Genomic DNA, 22,052 nt, shown 5'->3' on the forward strand with positions numbered 1-22,052 from the left:
ACATTGTGGTGTCTGAAATTTCAGTCTGCAGGCTTTCATGTTTGCTTGGACAGAGAAGAAAGTATTTTTTTTTGTTTGTTTGTTTTAAGGAGCTTAGCATAGAACAAGATGATAGCTCTTGAGAAATAATAGGATTTTTATTCTTTCCTGAGGAAAATCTCAAGCAGAGCAGAATGTTGCAGATAGTTATGCTAATGCTAATAAGACAGTGTTTTGTTAATTTAATCTTTTTTGTTTGGCACAATCAACCAAAACGTTTGATAAGTTTATACGATTTTAAGATTTATAAGATTGTATAAGAAAGGAATAAAACTCCTTAAAGGTGTCATAATGAGGAAATATTCAACGAAGGAGTGGCGTAATGAAGTAGTAATGAGTTATGAGTAATGAGTTAGTTACCCTCCTGAAGTTGATTAGATTCCAATAACAGCATGTCCAGGAGGCGTTTTCACCCCTGATTAATGCTATTAATGCTAAATAACGTATGCTGAAAATTTAAATATCGATGTTAAAACACTGAAATTAGGGCCTAGTTCCTATACTTTTCCTAGGGCCACCAAATCACCAAATCCGCCCCTGCTAACTATATCAGTTCAATATGACACGAGTCCAACTCGAATCCACAGGTTGTATATTCTCGGTCTCACTACTCGTTGTGATGTTCCTCACATTTCCATTTAATACTTAACTAGATTACTTGCAGATTTAATTATGAACAAATCTTGAACATCCTCTCAAACTGGATTAGGAGGCATCAGTGGTTAGAGAAACACCTTCATTCATCTAATTAGCTGATCAGCTCTGATGATCCAAATAAGCAGAAAATGAGGTAATTGAGGGGTTGTGTTTAATTGGTGGTTAAATTCAGGTGTTCAATAGAAATGTAGCTTTTATTTTTATGCTTATGGGAGTCATGTGAATTTCGTTTCAGTCATGATGTGGAATTTGAGAGACATCACAGCTGCTGAGATTAGACGTTTCGTATTTTCAGATTCTTTTCAGCATTAAAAAAAAAAGCTCCTTGTACCTTTTGTCCTGCTTCAGAAAATTGGGTAGGATGAGCTAGCATCCTGTCAAACATCAGAAAGAGGCTGAGCTGAAGATATAAGAGGAGCATGCAATGTCACGTTAGTGTTGAGATGCTATGAGTGGTCCATTTGTGCTGGAAAATCAGTCCATCTAGGCAGCTGGGGCTTCTTGGCATCTTGGCATCAGCTACAGACACACTACAACCTGACTTGAATTCCAAACACACTAGCACTCAGACAGAACCCTTATGAACGTCATGAAAACATATACCATAATTGTCCAAAATGGCCAGATGTCTTGGTGCTCTTGGAAATATGTGATGTATACAAGCTATATAAAGGAATGCCAATAAAAATCCACTTGACTTGAAAAAAATACGTGTCTGTCTTGTCCACACCTAATGAGAAGCCAATCTTGTCTTGACCACCTGTTGTCTGGTGCCTGCACTGCATTATTATCCCCAGGACATTACAGGGTGAGATTTGAAAAGAAGGTTTACAATGGCATATTTATTTAGAGATAGTCTATTAGTTAAACCACAGACTCAGTGGAGCTGGATTGGGTGGAAGAAGGTTTGCGCTGGGATTACATCACTCATATTGCTCAGTTTGGGTGTTGGCGTTTGTTAAAGGCCAAAGAAAATTCTCATTTTGATGGGAATTTAGGAATTCTATATAGGAAATATAACTAACAGTTCCTTCTTTGGTGAATGTGATAACAGGAACCAACTTGTTTCACAGATATTCCACAACATTAAATGTAATAATTATAAACCTATGAAGACATATGGAATTTGGGTGTTATTCTGCCTAGGGCCCCCAACTCACTAAATCCGCCCCTGCGTTCCAGTACTGTCAGCCTTAACAGTAATCTGAGGCTATAATTGGTAACAGGCTGCTGAAGATTGGAAAAAGACCATGCATATATATTTTTTAAATTAAATAGTATGAATCCTACCACTCTGCCATCGGAAACAATGGAGCATAACTGAAAAAGGTAGAAATGCCAGCACTGTCAGCATTCTAGCTCTGATGCAGTAGGTGCAACAGTGGATTTTTTTTTTTTGTATTCCTTACTGGAACAAATAATCTAAAAGATAGGTAGAACATGATTTTTTATTATTTTTTTAAACCCAATGCATTAAGCCCTGGCCTTGTTTTCTGGTCTGGAACGTTTGTCTGTGTTTGGATGCACCTCTTGTCAGTCATTTTATAGACACTCTACTCTACAGGAATCCATAGATCCTGGTGGTGGAACTCTGTGAATATGGGAATCATTCAAATGTCAAACCTACCTAACTATTAGACCTAAGCGTTAAAAAGGCTATTCGGAACTAACGTACTTTTTAAATGCATTGTGAGTTTTCTATCTGTTTAGAACACATGGTTTGTTCATTCCGAATAATTTATTCGTGTTCAGTATATCTGTAGGAATGGGGCCCTCATTTCAGTGTTTTAACATCGATGTTTAAAATTTCAGCATATGTGGTTATTTAGCAATAATCAGAGGGGGACTGGGACCACAAAGTGGCCCTGGACATTCGGCCCACAACACGACCCATCGTGACACACCGGCTCATTGATGGTTAGAGCAATTTTTAACACCAAAAATATAACACAATATAGAAATATAAATGCTATTTAAACATTGAAGTAGCACTGCATATGAATGAACATCTGGATAGCACACTATGATCATGTAACATTAAACTCACATATGGTCATGTCTACAGGAAGAGAGAGACAGAGAGAATGAACCCTGCTGCCTGTCTCAGCCTCGCTGTTCTTTGGCTGTAATGCTACAGCCATGCCTTCACGCCAAAGGCAAAATCTGTTAATTAAAACACTTCACAGGCTTTGGATGTTTATTGTTTTTCATACCATTTTGTGTAAACTGTAACTAAAAGTTAACCGAAGCTATATATATATATATATATATATATATATATATATATATATATATATATATATATATATATATATATATATATATATATATACACACATTACCGGTCAAAACACACTCATTCTTTATTTTAATTTTAATTTTATAAAGATACTAATGTCATCAAAACTCTGGAGTAACACAAATGGAATTGGGGATTATGTTGTGATAAAAAAATCCAAAATAAATAAAAATAATTGAGTATTTTAGCATCTTCAAAGGAGACACGCTTTTTGCCTAGAATTTCCAGAAATGTATTCTTGGCATTTTCTCCACCGATTTCTTGAGGGATTTCCCTGAGATGATTTTTAAACAGTATTAAAAGAGTTCCCACCTTCGATGGACACTTATCATCTGCTTTTCGGAATATTTTGCTCTGAGTCATCTGTTTAAAACAATATTTTTTTGTAAATAAAATGTTAGATTTAAAACGATTTAAAACGTTTAATCATACACCTTCAGATCAAAAGGTTTTTAAGTTCTAAGATCATGAGAGACATTTCAGTCGTGTATAAGTATATTTTATATATATATATATATATATATATATATATATATATATATATATATATATATATATATATATATATAAAACTAACAATACCTCTTTGAGTGACTATGTCTGAGTACTTGACTTAGAAGATGATACTATTAAAAAATAATACCTAAAGAGATTTGCTACTTTTATGCTAAATGCCTTATAAATCTGTCAACCAAAAGTTTAGTTGAACTCTGACCTTTTTCTCAGTCATTAAAAGTAGCCTCAGTCTGTTGGTCAGACGCTGCAGAGTCTAACACCGTCTTTTTAATTCTTTTATGCTTTTGAAAAGTTAAAAAAAAAAACAGAGTTTGTGGGAATCTGGAGCTTAGTGAATGTGAAGGACGTAAGCAAGACGTCAAAGTGTGTATAAGCTGTGCACTCTGATCAAAGGCTTTGAAGTCCTGAAGGAAGGGTGTAATTTTCTATTCTTGCTTCCTCCACTTAGGTACCGGTTTAAAAGTCTGCAGCTTGTCTTTTCACCTAATCCCTTCAGTCATTAAATCTCTTTAAATTGCACTGTAATGATTTCAGTACAGCTTAGTACATTGGACTGCGAGCTTTGCTGTATGATGAAATGAAATAATAGGGATCCAAAGTAACTGGCTAAGTTTGAGCTGTGTTGATGCACCTGAATTTCCCTTCAAGTTCACCATGCTGGGGTTTGAAGTACAATCATTTCTGATTTGTCTCACTTTACTTCCTGTAGCATGATGCTGCCACCACCATGCTTCCTTGTGGCATGATGTTCTTTGGGTTATAAGCTGCAGGTGGGAAACAATCTGATGTGATGCAATTCATCTTCTTTTCATTTATCTTATTGTTTTTATTTTATTACATCACAAAAACCTGCACTTTTAACACGGTTCTGTAGAATTTTTATATATACTGTACTTTGAGGCATGCTGTTATAGGAAAAGAATAGTCGGAGCTCTACCACCTCACTGTCCCTTCTCTGACTACCTTCGCGGCTGTTTTCCATATTCACAGAGTGACCAAAGAACTACTAGTGTTTAAACTCTTTGGAGTGACGAATGAAGACGCATGTCGATCTCGAGTGACACAAAGGTCGCATGAATTCCAATTGGACAGTTCAGACTGAGGTCACGTATGGAAGTGGGCCAAATCAGAATTTAAAAGATCAGATTCCATGCGGTTTGTGCTGTTCACAGCCATGAGAAAAACAGATCTTTGAGTCACATAGGAGCAAAAAAAAAATCGGATCTGGGTCACATTTACCAGCAGTCTGGTAATATGACTTGAACTGTCTCCTCACAGAAAATTACACCATCTGAACAGTGAGTGTTTAAACTGATGTATGCGGAGGATCCAGAATGACCTTGTATAAGATGTTACTATAAAAACGATAATGTATTAGAGCGAGTGCATTGATTGTTATAAACTTCACAGTATTGATGTTATAGAAAATGAAGTAACAAATTTTGACCAATTAGAATCGAGCATTCTAGAGCATTGCGGTATGAACAGAATTTATGTGTCAAAGTCTTGCCTTTGGTCGTGTGCGTGTAAGTCATGAGGCTTTAATTATTGCTTGACTACCTTGTTGTGTATTAGACCCTTGCTTTGTTTTTGGATTACCCTTTCTCACTGTTGACTGTGTTCGACCGTTGCCTGCAGAACTGATCTATAACTTATGGAGATTTTTATTTAAATGTGTTTGTTAAATTGGCTTCTTACCCAACATTATATTTCCAGGAGGATAGCCTAGGTAAGGTTAGAAAGTACATTAAAAAAAACCCATAGTTTAGGTGGAATATTTTTCATCTTTGGCTGTTTGCCAGAATTCAGCCATAGTGATATTATTATTATTATTATTATTATTATTATTATTATTATTATTATTATTATTATTAACAAACATGTACAATGGATATTATATGTGTTTATTTGTAAACAGAAGCAAAAAAAAGAGATACAATGATAGAAGACCCAATGCACAAATTGACATTGGCCCAAAGGAATGGCTGATGTCAGGTCAGGTGACCTGACATTATCCCCACAGACAAAATGTTGTTGGCTCAACATTCTCACCCAATATTGTCCCAGTGGAATGACTGATGTTAATGTCACTTTGCAACCGGGGGAGACAATCCTTACTTATGCATGAAAAAGTGAGCACTTCCTAATATTTCCACATAGCCAGCTCTTGTTGCACTACACTATTCTGGATGCAGGTGAATGAGTGTAGGAGGCAGCAGAAAGAAGATGAAAGGGAGCTCATTTGAAATTATTTTCCACTGATGTGGTGGACTAGAGGGACAACTGCATACCCTGAAGCATTTGTCCAGGGAAGGGCAGCACATTTCCTATGACACTTCATCTGCCACAGAGCAGAAACCTGCCTGAATTCATAGTCAGCTGAGAGAGAGAGAGAGAGAGAGAGAGAGAGAGCTCCCAGGTCTATTGATCATGTGTCTTCGCTGATTGAATGTGAATGAATTCCTCAGTGTGACTCCGCATAATCTGTTAGCTAAAACCTAAGTGCTCGCCCAACCTCTTTATCCTTCTTTCTTCCTCTACTATACAGTGAATCAACACCTTTTAAAATGTCAAACCCGCCTTCCCCGATGATTAAGACAAAGATGACGTACAATTTGACCTCGCCATCTTAGTACTGTAATGTTATCTCTGACAGCTCCTGTGCCATGAAATCTCAGGTCTTACATATTGCATATAAGCACTGTATATGAGACAATTATCGTATTAAAATAAGGATTATTTGGTGTAGAGATTTAGACTTTGAAAGGAAAATCTTTTTCGGTTGCATCCTGCAAGATCTCAGTCCTGATGCATATCTTTAACCTAGTCTCAACCAGATGCTCTGTGAACATTTCGTAGCAAAGCTGACTGTACTTCTTGTTCTTTTCATGTGGGTGTTCAATTTCATCTGCTCCTCTCATTCAACTATGTGACTTTAGAGCCATGAGTCTTTATTTAAAATGCATTCACTTTTTAAAAATTATTATTATTATTATTATTATTATTATTATTATTATTATTATTATTATTATTATTATTTTCACCATCTGTGAGATAAAGGGAACTACAACCCCAAGTCCAAAAAAGTTGGGACGCTGTCTTAAATGTAAATAATAACAGAACGCAGTTATTTGCAAATCTCATAAACCTATATGGTATTTACAGTAGAATGTGGAAAACATATCAAATGTTTAAACTGAATATATGCACCATTTTAAGGGGAAAAAATAATGTCATTTTGAATTTGATGGCTGCAACATGTCTCAAAAAAGTTGGGATGGCGGCAACAAAAGGCTGGAAAAGTAAGTGTTAGTAAAAAGACTCTGTTAGTAAAAAGAGTTTAAACATTTGATATGTTTTCCATGTTATATTGTGAGTAAAATATATGATATATATATATATATATATATATATATATATATATATATATATATATATATATATATATATATATATATATATAATAGAGATATAATATATATGAGTTTATGAGATTTGCAAATCTGTTTTTATTTACATTTATTTACATTTTACACAGCGTCCCAATTTTTTTTTTTAAATTGAGGTTGTAATTCTTAAAAGTGTTAATAAGGGATGGTGCCTTATGATAAAGGCATATTATAATCACATTTTGGCTGATGGTGCGTTGTTTAAAATTATTTTATTGAGATATTCCCTTGGAGAGAGGTTTTGGGAAAGCTTCAGAAAGACATAAAAGAAAGAAATCTGTTGCTATAAATGCTAATCTCAGATTATTCGCAATTCGTTAATACTACTTGACGATTCAGTTTATTATATTTGTTATATTTCCAGTGAGTCACATTTTGTGATGTATTTAGATCAAGATCAATTTCAGTTCATGACTTTGTGTTCTCATTTGAAATTAGTTCTTCCATTGAAAATGAGTAGAGCAGCCTTTAAAAAGGCCATGCAATGTTTTTTCAAGTAAAGAGATAAAAGCGTGTGATGTTTGGAGACACTCGCACAAAACAGAGGAAATGCCCATCGTACAAGGATGAAGAAGAATGACCCTGTGGAACTGATTTCTTGGTTTTTGTCCGTTTTCTTTGTTTTGACCATTTTGACAATGGTCTTTGGTGGCAGTTATACTTCTCCTCTCCATCAACAGGAAGTAGAACCTGACCTTGGCAGGAAAATACATTCACTAATCTGTGTGGTGGCTGCTGGGAAGTCAATAAATTAAACCTTCATTATGCAAACTTGTCCTGCATTTGATCTGCCCTTTCACTGTCTATTTTGTCCTAGATTTGAATTCATGACTGCTGACTTGCTTCTGACACAAACGTCACCACCGTAGACGTTCTGTAAGCTTTTTGAGAAATCATTGCCTTCAGAATGAATTCACTTAATACTACAGCAGCGATAATTAGCATGAGGCGTGGCTTTTTTCATGCAAATGGTGCACAGGGAGACGGGAAGGACAGATTTGTCAGATTTGTGAAATATTTACAACATGTGTAAATATGTGTATGAACATTAAAAGATGCAACATCTGAGACATAAACTGAAGAAGTTTCATAGACATTTGATGAACAGAGTTGGAATAATGAGTCCCTGAACAAAGGGGGGGGGGGTCAATATTAAAAGCAACAGTCAGTATCTGGTGTGTTCTCCAGCTTTAAGTACTACAGTGCATCTCATCCTCATGGACTGCACCAGATTGGTCAGTTCTTGCTGTGAGATGTTCCTCCACTCTTCCACCAAGTTCTCGATCACGTCTGGGGGGACACACAGTTACACGTGGTTTGCCACAGCAAGGAAGATCAGCTGTCCTTCCTGTCCTCCTGTAGCACCGTCTTAGGCGTCTTACATTACGGACATTACAGTTTATTGCTCTGAACACATCTGCAGTCCTCATGCCTCCCTGCAGCAGGCCTATGGAATGTTCACACAGGTGAGTAGGAACCATAGGCATCTTTCTTCTGGTGTTTTTCAGAGTCAGTAGAAAGGTCTCTTTAGTGTCCTTACTTATTCTAACTGTGACTTTAATTGCCTAGCGCCTTTAAACTGTTCGTGTCTTAAGGACTGTTCCACAGGTGCATGTGCAATAATTATTTATGGTTCATTCAACAAGCATGAAAGCGCTTCAGTCACATCTTGACTGCTTCATTTCAAATCCATCGTGGTGGTGTACAGAGGCAAAATTCCAAAAATCGTGTCACTGTCTAAAAACCTGACTGTCCTGTATATTCACACATGGGCTCTGAAAAGGCCAGTTTTTAAGATTGCATTGAAAAGTCACCCTTCGACCCTGAACATCCACCAGTGCCCATATCTCTCATCTGGTCACTTAAGTCCACCCTCTTTCCTAATGTCTCTCTCTCTCTCCCTCTCTCTCTCTCTCTCTGTCTCTCTCTCTCTCCCTATTCACCAGAATAACCTTTATCTGGTTACCGAGAGGAAATGCCATTAGCTAGGATCCTCTGCTTGAGTGCTTGGTTTAATAGGCCTTAGCCTTAAAATGTGATGGTGAAAAAACTCAATATGCTTCTACTGTCTGATTAGTAGCTCCTAAGAACAGGGATAAGAGATACGTTGTTATTTTATGTCATTAGTCAGTGAACTAAACACACTGTGGGGACGAAAATGCAGTTTAGATTAGAGTTAATCAGGAAAAATCAATAAGGAATAAGCAGATTAACAGTGTGACCCAATTCAACGTCCACAATTTACCATTTTATATTAGCCAATTTTTTTTTAGCAGATAGAGTGAGAGTTGATTGATTTGCTGATTGAACAAGAATGTAAGAATATCATAATAATAATAATAATAATAATAATAATAATAATAATAATAATAATAATAATAATAAATACATAATTTTCCTCACACCTCCAGGGTTGGGGGTTCGAATCCCTCCTCTGCCCAGTGTGGGGGGAATTGGCATCTTCTCCCCATGCTTTGGGGGTTTTCTCTGGGTACTCCGGTTTCCTCCTCCAGTCCAAACGCATGCGTCGTAGGCTGATTAGTATTTCCAAATCGTCCATAGTGTGTGAACGTGTCTGCAGTTGTGCCCCGCCATCCAGGGTGTCCCATGCCTTATGCCCAGAGTTCCCCAGTATACACTTCAGGCTCCCTGGCTTCCCTGTGTAAGCTAACCAGTATGGAAAATGGATTAATAATAATAGGATAATATTTTGTAAGGAAAAAATGTTTTTCCACTACTACTATAGCACAGCATAAAAAATGTGTCTGTAAGAGAATCCTCTTATTATGGTATATGTGTGTAAAAATTCATGTTGAAAACTGTCAAACTCAGATATCCACAAATTTATCCACAAATAAGCAATAATAACGATGAAGAAATTAAAATAATGATGCAAAAAAAAAAAGCATTAATAATAACAAATTATCAAATGCTATCAAAGCTGGAGGTAAAATCATGCATTTTCAATTAAAAATGTCAGAATAAAAGCGACAAACTACTTATTTACCTTGCGCATGGCTTGTTTATGTTGAGGCAGTAGAAAGGAAGCGAGTGTGTCTCAGTGCTCAGTGCTCGCAGATATGAAGAGCGACGGTTTCTCCGCATGCAATCTTCACTGTTCCACACATGTGAAAGTATTCACTTGGGTATTAGAAGCAACAATCCGTCATTTAGCCATTGCCTGATCAATTGAACAGAAATCATAAATCATTGATCTTGACTCCACTCTGATTCTTCTTAGAAGAGTAAAATGGTGTCGTCTTTCTTTGAACACAATTTATCCAGCATCTGCCTTAGCTCACTCTTTGTCAGCATATGGCAAAAGCTATAAAACCCCAAGCAGATGTTCATTCTAGACCTACACTATGTCTCCGGTTGGGAAACACCAGCCTTTATAGGGTCCTCCTTATTACACATCCTAGAGCAAACATGTCTCCTGAGCAGCAACCTTGGCTTTCTTCTTATCGGCTGAAATGTCTCTTTAAGGATGTCTCACTCAGCCTTGCTGTTTTGAAAGCTTTTTTCTAATGAATTGTTAAGAACTCCCGGACATGACTTGATGGTATAAATCTCAGATCTTGAACAACGCCGGCTAAACTGATTCCTCCCCCACACTGCACCTGCACACACATCAACACTAGTAAAGTTACAATTACTAGTTGAAATACACTCATCATTACACATCCCATCATATTCTCACCATCAGAGCTGGAGAGACATCAACTATCCCATCCTTGCTCCAGGTACTGCTGGAAACCCTTTCTTTGTGCGAAGGAAAACGAATCAGGAGACCTGGTTGGAAAATTATGTTCTTCTTAATATTATTATCTTACATTGCTTACAAATTGACATTTATTTCGCATGCCACGTTAACCTTTACATGAAACAGTTAGATAAGATATTTAAATGTTGGAAAGAGCAGATTTTTTGAGGTGATTAATCCATTGAAATTGAAATGTCAGTTTGTGTGTTTAATGGAAGAACAAAAATAAACTAAAAAAAGAGCAAGAAGTGCGATTTTGTAGGGCAAATACCAACAAGGCGACTTTGTAATAAAAACATACATGGTTACATGACTTTGTAAAAAAAAGCACGGGAAATGATATACACCAGCGGTCAAATCGTGTGCTGTTGCAGACAATGTAGGAATGACGTGATGTTTGATTGTTAATCCAAATATGTGGAATTTAAGCGAGAGAAAAAAAACGACTGAATTAATCAGCGATGATTTCCGCACCAGCGTAAGAGCAGATAATGATGAAGAGTGACGACAAGGCTCCTGTTTATCAAGTGCTGTGAGAAGAGACTAGCGAGACAGGTATCCTGACTGGAAGACATTATTGACAGTTTTGGTAATATACTGTGACTTATGAGTGAGTATCACTGCAGATCGCACAATCCTGACACTGTTGTAGGTTGTGATTTGAATAAAAATTCACGGCACGTACGAAGTGGACGTGTGGGATTTTTTAATCCATCTTTATGGACTTTATGCTTCACTTACTGTACGTGTGCAAGTGAAAAGAATAGAAAGACAACATGTAAAACAAATGCAGCAGGGTGCGTGGGCGTGCATCTTCTGCATGTCTATGCTTGTTATGAAAGCATAACCGTTGTTTGTGACATGCGTCTCAGGGCCAAGAAATGTGCTGTGCAAAACCATTTTCTGTTGAGTAAAACTCACTGCAGACATGCGTTTGTCTTTTATCCCCCCCCCTTCCCCTCTCTCTTTTGCTCTCTATCTCTTTCTTTCTGCCAGTGAGAAGTGCTTAGAGAGCTGGAAAGCCACTATTTTGGTTAAAAAATTTTATTGTAAGTTTTATTTTTGCAAACACACCAAGGGATATGGGGGGAAAGACCAATACAAGTGCAACACTTCCCTTGGGTCTGCTGTTTTCTCGAGTGCTCTCAGATTACATTGATCCATGGAGCAATGGAAGAAGGTGGCCTGGTCATGTTGAAGGCAGGTGAGTGTGTGTCTCTTTTCCTGGGGAATGCACTATGGTAAAATGGCAAGCTGGTGGAGGCAGTGTGATGCCCTAGGCAGTGTTCTGCTGGGAAAACTTGGGTCCTGGCATTCATGTGGATTTTACTTTGACACATGCCTCCTACTTAAATATCATTGCAGAGCAAGTACACCCATTGATGGCAACAGTATTCCCTAGTGGCCTCATTCAGCAGGATAATGTACCCTGCCACACTGCACAAATTGTTCAGGAAGGGTTTGAGGAACATTTAAATTGTTGATTGAGCATTAAATCATCATCTGCTGCTAACATCTTGGTGCCAGATACCACAACCCACCTTTAGGTCACAGCTGTGTTAGCAGCACAAGGGGGACGTACACAATATTAGGCAAGTGGTTTTAATGTTATGGCTGATCGGTGTACAATCATTACATTTGGTGCCAAAACCCAGAAACTTGCTCAGAGAACATATCAGGTTGAGGTGGGCCTTCTACCCAAACAGCAACTTCTGCCTGACCAGCGGTTTCTGCTCAACATGGGTCTTCATCTAACCAAGGGCTCTGTCTAATTAGAGGCTGCCCATCATGGGGCTGTTGCTCAACTAGTGGCTTCTCCCCTTATGAAGCTTTCGCCCAACCAAGAGGTTCTGCACAGCATGGAGCTTTATCCAGTCAGGAGGTTCTGCCCAGCATGGGGCTTTATCTAGTCAGGAGGTTCTGCCCAGCATGGGGCTTTATCCAGTCAGGAGGTTCTGCCCAGCATGGGGCTTCATCCAGTCAAGAGGTTCTGCCCAGCATGGGGCTTCATCCAGTCAGGAGGTTCTGCCCAGCATGGGGCTTTATCCAGTCAGAAGGTTCTGCCCTGCATGGGACTTTATCCAGTCAGGAGGTTCTGCCCAATGTCAAACCCTGACTGTCAAAAGACTACTGCCCAAAGTGGGGATTCGGCCCTGACTGGGCCTGCACCCATCAAGGGTTTTTGCTCAACTAAGAGCTTCTACACAAAATAGATCTTCACCCATCAGGAAGCAAATGTAAGGGTTGAACTCAATACAGTATGGATATTCTTCTCAATATTACACTTTGCTAATCCAGGAGACGAAAAACAACTTATTTCATTGTGAATGTCCAAAGCTTCTCTCATGAACTTAGTATTAAAAAGTGTTAGCTTGACCCTGTAGGCATTTTCAGTCTAGGAGATATCATTCCATCATTAATGTCAAACAGCAGCTGCCTATGTGTTTGATGACATGGCTGAAATCTCATACAATTAATGCAAACTTCAAATGCTGCACATATCAAATTCAGTCACAGTAAAGATGCGCTGGGGAAAACTCCAGGCTGCTGAACACTCCTGCTGACATCCTCAGAACCAAGTTGTGGTGCATTGTGGGAAAGTGCTACTGACAGGGGATCTCCATCATGTTGGGCTCAATCAGTTTTTGCCTGAGGAGTGCAGGAGCTGAAAGAGCTGCCAGATGGTGGTGAGGAACATGAGAAGTAATTAAGCCCTCCAACTGAAAAGTCTCTAATTGATCATCTGACATTTCTGCTCCTGAGATCAAGTTGTGGAAATAAAGACAGATCCGCAATAGTGTCCTCTGAGTGCAGAGTTGTGTCAGTTGCAGGTGATGTATTGAATTGTCTGAACTGATCATAATGTGTGTGTGTGTGTGTGTGTGTGTGTGTGTGTGTGTGTGTGTGTGTGTGTGTGTAAGAGATGGATGATGTCATTACTTCCCCCACTGTTCTCAGTTCAGTCAGCAGCTGCATAGATATAATATTTCTCAAGACTATAGTTTGGTGAGACACATCATTACTGCTGTGAATGAATGCTTCATCCTTCTGAAGAACATCCAGAGCTAAAGTGAATATCCAGGAAATAAATTATACCAAAACACACATGCTAACTAGTTAGCTTTTTTGTCATGAACCTATTCTTTTATCTTGTTTATAAGATTGAATTTCTGAACTCCTGCTACTACTGGGGTTCCCATTTAGCTTACTTTAACCTGTTGCAAAATTCACCTTATTAGCGGGAAGCCATTTCATCTATAGACCCCATATGCTCTGTTCCTTCAAATGAGGCTATTTGTCTGTCCCCCCCATCCTTGCATCATCCAAGCAGCTATATATTGTGTACGTTCGGAAATGATATTTTCTAATATTTTGTCTTCAACCTGAATGTTAAAAAATTTATGACATTCATACATCATACAGAATGAAAACATCATGTCATTTTAAGGGGAAAAATAGACAATATAAACTCATCTGAATATGTGTATGAATCATTTATGCATGAAAGGGTTAACTTTTCATTATGTAGCATTGGTGTTACACCTCAAACCTACATAGTATCATAAGTGATTAAACAGAATATGATCAATATCTTAATTAATGTATATAGTGGCATGGTTCTCAAAGTAGAGTCTAGAGACCTCCAGGTGTATCTCAAGCTTTTTTTTTTTTTTAAATAAGAATGTGTTTTGTGAGTAGAAGTTTCAAGAATAAAAAAGCTTTATGGCTTTAAGAACTAGTGAAAAAATATTATTAGCTACACTGTAAAACCGGATAAGTTCATTTAACTCAAAAAATTTGAGGAAACTAATTACCTCAAAATTTTTAAGTTGATAAATCAATTTCTTTAAGCCAAATACACTTAAATATAACAAAAATGTTACTCAATTAACTCTATTTAAGTGTATTTGGCTCAAATGTTTCACCGTATTGTGTCTGAAATGTCGGTTAATTAATATTACTTTCTTATTAATAGAACTTTTGCATTAAATAGATATCACACTGTTGTATCGAATATCGGCACGGCTGTCATAATCACGGTGTGATCACAATATTCAGTATAACATCACTCTTTTGTACTATATTGCACTATAAAACCGGATAAGTTCATTTAACTCAAAAAATTTGAGGAAACATTACCTCAAAATTTTTTAAGTTGATAAATCAATTTCTTTAAGCCAAATACACTTAAATATGAGTGACAAATGTTAAATAAATGACAAAGTTTGAGTTAAATTTTTGTTATATTTAAGTGTATTTGGCTTAAAGAAACTGATTTATCAACGTAAAAATTTTGAGGTAATTAGTTTCCTTTCTGTTTTGGTGACGTGATTGATCAAGAAATGACCAAAACAGATGTATAAATAAATGTCGGTAAATGTGTTATCACTAATCATTGTCTCAGGATTAATACAGTTATTTAGCTGGGGCAGCTCACTAACCTAAATGAACCTTGCGTACTGCGGGACAGTGTGCGGCAAATTTAACGTGTGTGATGAGAATGGCGTCTCAACAAATCCAGTTTCCTTTACTGTGTGTAGAGAGTCCAAGCCGTTTTACTCATCCATCCATCTATCCATCCATCTTCTATACCGCTTACTCCTTTTCATCGTCACAGGGAACCTGGAGCCTATCCCAGGGAGCATCGGGTACAAGGCGGGGTACACCTTGGACAGGGTGCCAACCCATCGCAGGGCACAATCACATTCACACTCACACACCCATTCATACACTACAGACACACCAATCAGCCTACCATGCATGTCTTTAGACTGGGGGAGGAAACCGGGGTACCTGGAGAAAGCCCCCGCAGCAAGGGGAGAACATGCAAACTCCACATAGACACGGCCACGGTGGGAATTGAACCCCCGATCCTGGAGGCGTGAGGCGAATGTGCTAAACACTAAGCCACCGTGTGCCCCCTGTTTTATTCAATTACTGGCAAAATAATGCTCTCATCAAATGACTTGTCTAATTAAACATAGCGAATCTTATACTGCGTTCACAATATGATTTTTTTTTCTTTCTATTTAGCTGCTGCTTCCTGTTGAAATGCTATAGTTGTGTTTGTCCTCCTGAGTACACAAGAAAAATTCAAGCACATTTGCTGAGAAATTATTACTGTTTACAATGCAGCTGTAAATGTCAATACATTTAGTAGAATTTGGACACAATGGGCTGCATCTTGATATTTCAAATCGTAATAACCACCTAGAATATGATTTTAAATTAGACCCTGTAACAGTGCACTCACTTTTTTATTATTATTATTCTCAATCACTGTAACCTAGCAGATAACATCTCTATGAAAATAATAAATAATAGACAAGAATCATAAATGTCGCAACGTGGGAAATTATAATGTGGAAAAGACAAGCCTCTCGGTTGCTTCTCTTACTAATTCGCTCTTTTCACAGACTTCCTGTTATGGTTTAGTGCCATATTCATCACATGATATCCCAGTTACAGCTACATTTCACTTCCATATATTAGTACTAAAAAATGTGGAAAAATTAAAAGGGGTGGTGGGGGCGAATATTAACGCAAGCCACTGTACATCTAGAAGTCCATCTGTGAGAGATGTATTGTATACTTCTAACCCAAGAAGATCATGAAATATTCATATAAATGTAAATCCCAAACAACGAAGCTGTTTATTAAAGCAAGTGTTGATCCTGGCGCATCCTTCTCTAACCTTATCTGTACATAACTTTACATAAATCCTGTCTCGTGCATATTTCCGTTTCAGGCAAGTCTGTTGTTTTCAGAACAATATACAGTATAGTATTACATTTTTTTTAAAAAAATTCACCATGGAAAAGGTTTTAGCAAAGCACATATCAGCTTTATTTCCTCTCAGACTATATTTGAAATAGCATCTATTAGTTGTTAATATTAATCATGCAGCTTTTTTTGATCTTCGATCCACGCACTCCTAATCTTTCGAGAAAGTTGTTTATAATCAAATTCATAGCTGCGATTGCTGCCAAAAAATAATGAGCTGAAATAAACCTTGTTGTTGTTGTTTTTTAATAGTTAATTAAGTCAAGAGTTGCATTATTGCACAGCCATTATTTGTCACTTTTTAATCACCAATTGGCTCGTGCCAAGTGAACGAAATAAGTCACCCTAATACACAAAGGCTTAATTATAACATTAACTCAAGCTGAATGTCAATTTAAAAAAAAATTCCACAAAATGACTTTTCTCTTTAATCTTACAATCTGCACGTGAGAGTATGCTCGTTCTTATTTTACATTAAGGAATTGGATATGTACTGGTACATCAGGCTAAACGTTTAGTCTTAGAAATCAGTGAGTGGCATTAAAGGGCAGGATTACTGTAACAGTCATTATTGTAACCTGTAATTCTAGTGGAGCGTATGGCCTCAAAGAAGACCGAGCGGCTAGTGGAAAACTAATTATAATATAAAATCACACCTCCAGGGCGCACGGTGGCTTAGTCGTTAGCACGTTCGCCTCACACCTCCAGGATCGGGGGTTCGATTGTGTGTGCAGAGATTGCATGTTCTCCCCGTGTTGCAGGGGTTTCCTCCGGGTACTAAGCTTTCCTCCCGCAAAGACATGCATGGTAGGCTGATTGGCATGTCTAAAGTGTCCGTAGTGTATGAATGGGTGTGTGAGTGTCTATGTGATTGTGCCCTGCGATGGATTGGCACCCTGTCCAGGGTGTACCCCGCCTTGTGCCCGATTCTCCCTGGGATAGGCTCCAGGTTCCCTGCGACCCTGAAAAGGATAAGCGGTATAGAAGATGGATGGATGGATGGATGGATGGATCATAACTCCATCCTGCTGTGAGTGAGTGAGTGAGGAGCATCAAAACGACAAGTAGTGACAGGTGGAAATGAGGGGATGAAGAAAGCACCACAATGGAGGTCCGTCACTCATTAATAACAACACTTAAGTAGCTATTGGACTACAGGAAATGTTCTTCAATTTGGTCAAACAGTTCAATTCGGTCTCCGACTTCATAGAAGCCTTAACTTTACCTGGAAATACAGTACATTTGTTGGAATTCTGGTAAATGTGCTGTTTCAGAATTGCCATAAAAGTTACTCCATTAAGCTCCATTAGAGTCTGCTGTTTCTATTCAGATATTAATACTGAATTTGTAAGTGTCTTTGTCGAGTCTGTAAAAACATCTTTCATAATTAGTGTCCGGTGCATTAGGGAAATTCAATTTCTGTATAAAATGAGCGTAATTGTATTTTTCAAAGCATCAGGGCTGGCAGAATGTAAAATGGCAGTGAATATTAGAGGAGGATTGAATAAACATGCAGGCAAGGTGAAGGACAAAAGCATGTTAATATGGAAACTAAACATTAAATATAACAAGATGGAGAGAGAGCGAGAGAGAGAGAGAGAGAGAGAGAGAGAGAGAGCGAGAGAGAGAGAGAGAATGAGCGACAGAACTCATAGTGCCACAAGTGCCAAATGTAATTAACTTCTTTTGTGCACAAAAAGCTCCACACCACAGAGATGCACCTGCTCCCTTCAGACTGGTGTACAATAACGAGTTGATCTTTGCACCTCGAAAAACATTGATTCATGTGAATAACTTTCATGTTTAGTGCAGATAGTCAGCTGCATATGTAATTTTTATTTTTATTATTATTATTATAATTTCATTTTTGAAGGTGTACTGGCTTCATGCCATGTTCCTCTGAATACCAAACGTGGTAAACAGAAAAGTTGTAACCCTTTCGTTAAAAAAAAACAAAAAAAACCCAACAACACTGACTTTGTTTTTTGAGAATTTATACTTTGATTGGAAAATTTTGGAGGGGCTTAATGGTTTGCACATTCTCCTCACACTTCCAGGGTTGGAGGTTCTCTCTGAGCTTCGAGGGTTTCCTCTGGGTATTCTGGTTTCCTCCCTCCATCCAAAGACATGCATTGTACGCTGATCGGTATTCCCAGATTGTCCACAGTGTGTGAGTGTGTGTATGATTGTGCCCTGCAATGGGTTGGCACCCCGTCCAGGGCATCCCCTGCTTTGTGCCCTGAGTTAACTGGGATAGGCTCCAGGCTCCCCAGTGACCCTGTATAGGATAAGCAGTATTGGATAATGGATGGATGGATGGATGGACAAAATGGCTTGTGTTTGATGTTTGATGCTGCATTCATGACAGTTGGAAACTCTACATTTTCCAACTCGGAACCTCCTACTTCCCACAATAGAGCGTTCACGCAAACTCAACCATATGATGTCGTTAATAAAATGAACACTCACTGTAAGCTGTCTACCAAAACTGGAATTAAAGAGTTGTTTATTGAGTGCTTAAATTATTTTTAAAGTGGATGTGATAAGTGGACATGTTAATCGCACCGAAAATTACGTGAAAGAGCAGTTTGATCAAAAATCTTATAGAAATCGAATGAACATTTTAATGATCAAAGTATCACCCTTTAACCCGTAAATTGTGCTGTTAATTGTTGCTGTTACTTTTCACTGAGAGAGCTGGCATGCTGACGTTATATCACGGAATCGCAACTCTGAGAAGTTGAGTTGGAGAGCCATTCAAACTGGAACTTCCTATTGAGAATTTGAACATTTCCCAGTTCCCACTTGATCATGAATGCAGCATAAGCTCTTGATTAACACAAGCTGACTTTGCAAGATGCTAGATATTTCTGAATGAGAGAATGATTTGCCTTAGGACTAGTACAGAGTAAACATAATCATACTGGAACATGACAGATACTCAATAGGAACCAGTGTAATCTTCTATGGCAGGTCAACTCTCTCTCTCTCTCTCTCTCTCTCTCTCTCTCTCTCTCTCTCTCTCTCTCTCTCTCTCTCTCTCTCACTCACTCTCTCTCTCTCTCTCTCTCTCTCTCTCTCTCTCTCTCACTCTCTCTCTATGTCTCTATTTCCATCTGTTTACCTCCTTGTCTCCTTCTCCCAGCCTCTGATAAGAAATTTACAGTATGTCCTACATCTACAGCGAGCTGATGTAGTAGAAGATTTAGAGATGTTTTAATGATGAACCCATTAAAGGCACTGAATATATTTCCTCCTGATGTTTTCATGTCTCTGCACTTAGAGCTGCATTAACATATGCCAACTTCCTGCACTGGTATTTAAACTCTGAATTTGTGTATTGTCAGGTAGTATATTGCCAAGTTAGCTCATATAAACCATCTCACTAGATATTATAAATAAAAACCCTGCCAGAAAATCTGTCCAGTTTTCTTACCTGGTCGTATCTTAGCTAGATGGATAGAATTAACAATGAAACATGTAAGAGTATGACTTTTGAAAGAAACCCTGTCAGATTAGCTCATAATAGCTACCTGATGAGAATGAGCAATGACGGCTGTAAACATGAATATGACTTTAAAATCACTTAGAAATCCTTACAGATTAGCTCGTATTGGCTAGCGTTTGCCAAGAAGAGTATAAACACATAAATGTGATGTCAAAATCCTCTAAAAATAACAAAAAAACAAACAAATAACCCTGTCCAGTTAGCTTATCTTAGCTAGCTGTGAAGTGTGTGTGTGTGTGTGTGTGTGTGTGTGTGTGTGTGTGTGTGTGTGTGTGTGTGTGTGTGCGTGCGTGCACATGCCATGCTATCAAGTAAGGCTTAATCCATATCCACATTAGCCAAGATTTATCCCTTCAAGGTATCAAGCTGTTATGTGTAACTGAACTGTGGCTTATTTGTATTTATTTTATTTTTTTTATGATATGATTTAAAAAAAAAATGTGTCATTGAAATTTTCTGCATCCTCACTGTACAGTATTTGATGATGCAGGAATGTTTCAGTATAGCGTAAGGGCAAAGCTGAGGCTAATCTGTTGTTTGCTACTAAAATGCATGTGACTATAACTTCTACTTTGCCCTTGGTGTTTTCTTTAGAGAAATGTGATGAAGCGCTGGCCACACCCCTTTCCCATAGTGCCTTCAGCAGCTCGTCAGTGTTCACCACCGGCTATGCCCCTGAATACGCCAAACTGAACAGGAGAGGAGGTGAGGCATCTGAAACACACACACACACACACACACACACACACACACACACTTTAAAGTGAGTGGACCTTGGTGAAGTAGGGTGGACTTTCTCTCAAATTACATAATTTACAATATGGGATAAAAATAATTTGACAGTTAAGATTGGTTCAATGTGATTTATTGATAGCTAACAGTTTCATGAATCCAACAAAACCCATTCATTAGTAAAATAAACAATGAAGAGAACAATAAACGAATGTTAATATTGATGTGTGTGTTGGGGAAAATCTGCACAAAATCTGTGGCAGCAGCAGACTAACATCTGGCTCCTGTCAGACATGTTGCTGAGAGAGAGAGAGAGAGAGAGAGAGAGAGAGAGAGAGAGAGAGAGAGAGAGAGAGATTATTATTGTAGTAATCTACAGTATCATGCATAATAAATTATGCAGGCTGCATACCACATCATGCAGATAAACATGAATATGCACAGCCAGCACATTATTCAATTCAATTCAATTCAATTTTATTTGTATAGCGCTTTTTACAATAGACATTGTCTCAAAGCAGCTTTACAGGAATATCAACACAGTATACAGATATTAAAGGTGTGAATTTATCCCAACTGAGCAAGCTATTGAGTGGCGACGGTGGCAAGGAAAAACTCCCTAAGATGTTTTAAGAGAAAGAAACCTTGAGAGGAACCCGACTCAGAAGGGAACCCATCCTCATCTGGGTAAAAGATGGGTGGTACATCTCTCACTGGTGGTGGTACATTATCCACCACCAGTTGTGGGGCATTTCATTGACTTGTGTGTTACTTTAATATTAACCTTGACCGTAACCTCCCGGCTGAAAAAAACTTCAACAGAAACCCTCATTGGATTTGTAATGGTTTTAATGGGAATTGCATTGGTGTTAACAGAAACTTTAATGGTCCCTGTGGGTCTCTACTGGTAATTTGTGGCCTTCTATTGGTGGCATGTTATGTCTAGTGGATGATGGTTTGTAATGGTATGTGTAGTGGAAACCATTACACTGTCTGATGGTTTCTATTGTTGTTGGGTTTTTTTTTTCAGCCAGGCTTAGTAACCAAAAGGAAAGTCATTATGGGGACATTTGATGTGTACATAGACAAATCACCCAGCACACTGTCTAACACCTCAATGAAATAATTGAATATTGGTCTATGAATAGAATCTGGTTCATTTTTTTCATAAATAATTAAATAAAAATAAAAAACAGTTTTCAGTGTTGGTATCTATAACACAGTTAATGTAAGCCATATCCTCATATTTAACCCTGTCTTAGAGCGAGTCAGTGGACTTTGCATGAATAATCAATGAGACGATGC

The 22,052-nt window shown here is 38.0% G+C and overlaps 1 protein-coding gene across 1 annotated transcript in view; it reads left to right on the plus strand.

The window, feature by feature from the left end:
• Positions 1 to 22,052, plus strand: part of LOC108256478 (contactin-associated protein-like 2) — a 139,302-nt gene that overhangs the window by 23,467 nt on the left and 93,783 nt on the right. Inside the window, exon 2 of the mRNA XM_017453397.3 lies at positions 20,610 to 20,720. Coding sequence (XP_017308886.2) covers positions 20,610 to 20,720 — 111 coding nt within the window. The remainder of the gene's footprint in view (positions 1 to 20,609; positions 20,721 to 22,052) is intronic.

This window comes from Ictalurus punctatus, chromosome 23 (genome assembly GCF_001660625.3).
Source record: "Ictalurus punctatus breed USDA103 chromosome 23, Coco_2.0, whole genome shotgun sequence".
Lineage (NCBI taxonomy): Eukaryota > Metazoa > Chordata > Actinopteri > Siluriformes > Ictaluridae > Ictalurus > Ictalurus punctatus.